Source organism: Poecilia latipinna, unplaced genomic scaffold (assembly GCF_001443285.1).
Source record: "Poecilia latipinna isolate Pla-1442-1.1 unplaced genomic scaffold, P_latipinna-1.0 Scaffold4958, whole genome shotgun sequence".
Lineage (NCBI taxonomy): Eukaryota > Metazoa > Chordata > Actinopteri > Cyprinodontiformes > Poeciliidae > Poecilia > Poecilia latipinna.
In genome coordinates this window covers 5,523-11,015 of record NW_015117574.1, presented here as the reverse complement: position 1 = coordinate 11,015, position 5,493 = coordinate 5,523, and the positions used below count along the sequence as shown (strand labels likewise).

The 5,493-nt window shown below is 41.5% G+C and overlaps 1 protein-coding gene across 1 annotated transcript in view; it reads left to right on the top strand.

Moving 5' to 3' along the window:
- LOC106943181 (sortilin-related receptor-like) overlaps positions 1 to 1,499 on the top strand; it is an 8,018-nt gene extending 6,519 nt beyond the window's left edge. The window contains exon 5 of the mRNA XM_015026526.1: positions 1,323 to 1,499. Coding sequence (XP_014882012.1) covers positions 1,323 to 1,484 — 162 coding nt within the window. The 3' untranslated portion in view covers positions 1,485 to 1,499. The remainder of the gene's footprint in view (positions 1 to 1,322) is intronic.
- The last annotated feature ends 3,994 nt before the right edge of the window (positions 1,500 to 5,493 follow it).

Genomic DNA, 5,493 nt, shown 5'->3' with positions numbered 1-5,493 from the left:
TGACTCTCTCTCTGTCTATCAATCTATCTTTTTCTCTCTTTCTCCCTGTCCTTCTTTAACCAAACCAACTGTAGTAAATCCAAAGTGTTCATTACCACATCCCAAGCCTGAAGCCAAAAGTCTGTAATTCAATGCTCAGGTCACGCAGGTATGAAGAAGAAAAAAAACTGACAAATGTGCATTTCTTTCCCACGTTGAATCACTATCCTAAAGAGAATAATTGGTTTATTACAATTTCATTTTAAAAACATACCGTATTTTCCGGACTATAAGACGCACCTAAAAGCCTTACATTTTCTCAAAAATCAGCAGTGCGCCTTACAATCCAGTGCGCCTTATAAGGGCACTGAATTCCAAAATCTGTCCCTGACACAGAGATGTAAAATGTACAGTATGTACGCTGGCAGCGATTAACCAATCAGAGGACATTACGTAATACGTAAAGTACACAGCAATAAACCAATCAGAGAATTGTTGTCAGAGTTCTGCAGCTTACGCCTCCGGTAAAAACCAGATAGGTTTTTCCACACATCACCGTCCCTGTTCATCTGCAACTCCATGCGTGCCCATCTCACTGCTACTGTGAAAAAGGAAGTGAAGCAAACCAATTCGGAGTTTGCCGTCATTCCGGGAGGATTAACAAAAGAACTCCAACCGCTGGACATTGGTGTAAACAGGGCGTTCAAAAAGAAGTTGAGAGCGGCGTGGGAGCGATGGAGGACAAACTGCAAACACACGTTTACTAAGACGGGGAGGCAGCGCCGGGCGAGTTATGCCACCATGTGTGAATGGATTGTGGATGCCTGAGCTAATGTATCTGCCTTAACTTTCATCCGAGCTTTTGCGAAAGCCGGCATCATTGCTAAACAGCCACCTGGCAACGAGATTGACTCCAACAATGATGAAAGGGGACCTGGCATGTTTGATGGCGAAATTACCCAGCTGTTCAATTCAGATACAGAAGAGGAGGACTTCGATGGATTTGTGGAAGAAGAATAAAAAATAACTTGAGTGTATTGTTACATAGTCGAGTAAAGTTCAACTAAACTTACTGTTTTTTTTCCGTTACCTTTTTTTTTGTTGACTGTATGTTTTAGCATGCGTCTTATCCGGTGTGCCTTATGTATGGATTAAATACAGAAATGGACGCCATAATTGAGAGTGCGCCTTATAATCTGGTGCGCCTTATAGTGTGGAAAATACGGTACTTGTAAACTAAAGTAGTTGGAAACGTTCTTGATCCAAACCAATACTATTAGATCACCTCAGTAACATGAAGGGACAACTATGTCTTATTTCTTTGAGTGTGCATGTGTTTGCAGGTTTATGGTGTGTTTTATGCCACCTCTTTCCTGGACCTGTACCGCAGTCCTCATCAGGTTCAAAGCACATCCCTCAGCCTCTCAGTGACTGTTGACAGCGACGAGCAGTATCTCTTCCTGGTGAGTCGGTCCTGGAAACTCTTTGTAAAATTCCTCCTCTGATATTACTTGATAAAAGAAATATTCAGGCTTGCTGGACTCCTTGTTTTTCTTTGAGGTTAAGTTACATTTTGAATTATGGGTAATCCATAATATTAAGCCCTACTGATAAAAGCTATCAACAGTCAAGTCAGAAAACATATCCAGATGTGTTGACTCCCTGAAGTCTGGAGTAAAGTGACATATTTTAGTCGATACCCAGTTTTCACACTTGCTGTATAATCAAATTTGTTCTTGCTGAAAAGTCTGTGACATATGATAGATAATGGGGGGCTCAACCAAAAGGAAATTAGGCACATATTTTGTTTATTAGGTGTTGAGCCCCCTTAATTCAGAAACAAATGGAATCACTGTCACGTAGTGACTGCAAGTTGGTGGTTGAGGTGTGGCAAGGAGAGTCAGAGTGAAGAATTAATTTAAACTATATTTAAGTTGCATTTCTAAAATAGTCATTCTAAAAATGGGGATGTTAAAAATAAACTGCACAACTTGACTAACAACCCTGGTGAAAATCTAGTGTTCTTTTATCCTTTTATTTTACCTTTATTCATTTACCAGCTAGAGTGAAATGGTACTGATGTTTTTTTAGACTAAATAGAGAAAAATATGTAATTTTTGTTCTAACATAAATACCTGCACATCAATGTTCTGCAAAGGGGGTGTTCATAGGACTTAGTGAGCTGATATAATTGATTCATTGACAGTAAATATAGTTTCAACTAGACAGCTGTCAGCTGAAACAATAGAAAAGGTTGGAAACTTCTACAAGATGGTAGATCAACAAAGAGAATGCAAGAAATGTTAGTTAGTAGAGCTGGACGATGTGGCAGAAAATCTCATTTAAATCTCATTCATTTCAGATATTTAAAACAATATATATATATATATATATATATATCTCAATAATTATTGATATATATCTGCTGCTATGACATATGAGACGTGTCATAGCAGCAGACATAGATAATTATTGATTAGTTGTTTGTTTTAAATATCTGAAATTCTGCCAAACTTGTGTCATGGCCTTTTCTGTTTTAGCCAGTTTTCACTCAATGCTGTTCTTTTTTATTTTTAAGCATTTATTAGGCACAGTGGCTAAACTTTAAAGAGGTTGAGCAGCTAAAGTCTTTCTTCTGCCTTCAAGAATTCTGTGCAGTTCTGGATTGGAGTACAGTAAATATTCTACAAGACAGATTATCTATTGATACTGATCACGTGTCTATTGCGATATTGTCATGGTTGTTATTGATTTATTGTCCAGCCCGCTAAATGCGCTGCTACAGACAGGAGTGAAATGGCAGTGGTCAGAAAAATGTGAAAAGGCATTCACAGAAACAAAAAGACTAATAACATCTGACGAGCTACTTACCCACTATGATCCATCCAGACCCATCCGCCTAGCATGTGACGCATCCCCGTATGGCATCAGCGCAGTCCTGTCGCACATGATGGATGATGGACTTGAACGCCCAATTGCATTCGCTTCAAGGTCCCTGTCAAGTACCGAACGCAATTATGCACAGCTAGACAGGGAGGCCCTTAGCCTAGTATGGGGTATCAAAAAGTTCCACCATTACCTCTATGGCCGAAGTGACTGATCATCAGCCCCTAGTGTCAATATTCAATCCACGAAAAGGAGTCCCAGTGATGTCAGCTGCGCGACTACAGCAATGGGTCCTGTTCTTAGGAGCACACTCGTATGACACTGAGTTCAAGGTGACTAAACAACACTGCAATGCTGATGGTTTGTTACACCTCCACTGTTAACATCTGTGGAGAAACCACCATCAAAAGGTGACCCAGCAGAAATGTTCTACACAGCACTGGTAGACCAGCTGCCAACTGGCATTTGTATCATGGCATTTGTAGCTACAAATGCCATGATACAAAACGCGGAATGACTCAACACTTTCCAAGGTGTACGACATCACAGTACAAGGCTGGCCTGCCCATGAGAATCCATGCTTCCCTGAGTTTTCAGCAAGACGTGATCAGCTGTCAGTCTGCCAGGGAACCTTGATGTGTGGATCACGTGTGGTAGTGCCCTCCAAGCTTCGCACCAGAGTGTTGGACAGTCTGCATGAGGCTCACGTAGGTATGGTGAAGATGAAAAGTCTCGCCCGTAGCTACGTATGGTGGCCAGGGATAGATAAACAGATTGAGGACATCACCAAAACCTGCCCAGGATGCCTGAGCGTTCAAAACGCACCACCACAGGCTCCTCTACACCCGTGGGAATGGCCGTCTGCACCATGGCAGAGAGTGCACATTGATTTTGCTGGTCCGTTCATGAACTCTATGTTTCTCATAACTGTGGACGCTCACTCTAAATGACCAGAAGTAGTCCCAATGAAATCAACAACATCAGAAAAGACTATCTCTTTCCTGAGAACCATCTTCGCCAGGAATGGGCTGCCTGAGCAAATTGTGAGTGACAATGGCTCGCAGTATACTTCTGAAGAATTCCAAGACTTCATGAAAAAGAATGGTATCAAGCATTTCAAGTCAGCACCTCACCATCCGGCAACAAACGGGTTAGCAGAACGGTTCGTACAAATATTCAAAAAGTCCATAAAAGCAATGATAAACGAAGACATCTCTATTCAACACAAAATTTACAATTTCCTCTTGGTGTACCGCAATTCTGTCCATGCAACAACTAATCAGACACCTGCAATGTTGTTTATGAACAGACAGCTCAGATCTCACATTGACCTTCTGAAGCCAAATCTGAGGAGAGAAGTGCAGAACAAACAGTTCAGTAGCTTTTCGGGTGAACCGCCAAGGAGCTTCGATGTGGGACAGCAGGTCCTAGCACGTGATTACCGAGGGGAAAAGTGGACGCCTGGAAAGATAACCACTAGGAGCGGCCCCCTGATGTACGAGGTGGACACAGGAGAGCATATCTGGAGATGTCATGTGGATCAACTGCTGAATGCTCAACCAAAGACATCGGAGCAACCAGCACGTCCACCAGATCCTGAGACCAACTCTGAACTCAGTACAGTAACACCTACAGTTGCAGAGGAAGTGCCTCCCACCGGGAGCACTCCACAGGTTCCCAGGCGTAACCCTGAACGACTCAGGGCACCCCCTAAAAGATTGGATTTATGAGTTTCTCTTATGGGACTTTTGGACTTAAAAAAAAAAAAGTTTCAATATTTGTCAACTGAATGACAAATTGTGTTTCATGCATTGGCATTATGTGTTATTCGAGTTATTTAGCATTAATCTAAAAGGGGAAGAGTGTAGTATATAAAGTAAAGTGGATCTATTTTCTTCAGCAGAACCACTCCCCCAGCTACTGAGTTACCTAGAGGTTATCCGCCAGTGTATTGATATGTGTTAACGTTGAGACAAAAGTGAAGCTCAGTAAAGTAGTCACGTTCATCTTGCCTTCGAGTTGAATCTTTCTTTTTTTTAAATATACTATGTTGGAGTAAAGACACAACATTTACCTTCGAACAAACGCCCCTCAAAGGAATCCCAGCGCCCCCCTTTTGTAAAAAAATTTCCACCAGCGCCCCCTGCCATCCTCTGAACGCCACCCGGGGGGCGGTACCGCCCACGTTGAGAACCGCTATTCTAACAAAAGTGTGTGGGAAGGGAGGACCGAAAAATTCTTATTTTTTTCTTAGATGAATGGCAAATTTACTTCGGTCTTTGTTTCTATGGCCTTTTTATATTGATATTGTTTAAATAAAAAGGTTTCTTTCATGATTTCTTTGGGGGGGGACAATTCTAGACTTTTCTAAGATTTGGAGGGTCAGGGGTTCTGGACCCCCGGGATTTACGCCTATGGGTAATATATACTTAAAGCGTGTTTTGCCTTTATTATAAACCTTATTTAAGGCTTTTTATTTTTGCGGCTCCAGGCAGATTTGTTTTTTGTTTTTTTTGGTCCAAATGTCACTTAGTAAACGACTTCTGATGGGAAACATTTCTAAAAGATCAGAGTTCCTCACCAAATGTATAGCCATAGTAAACAAATGTGAGTAATATTGAACAGTTA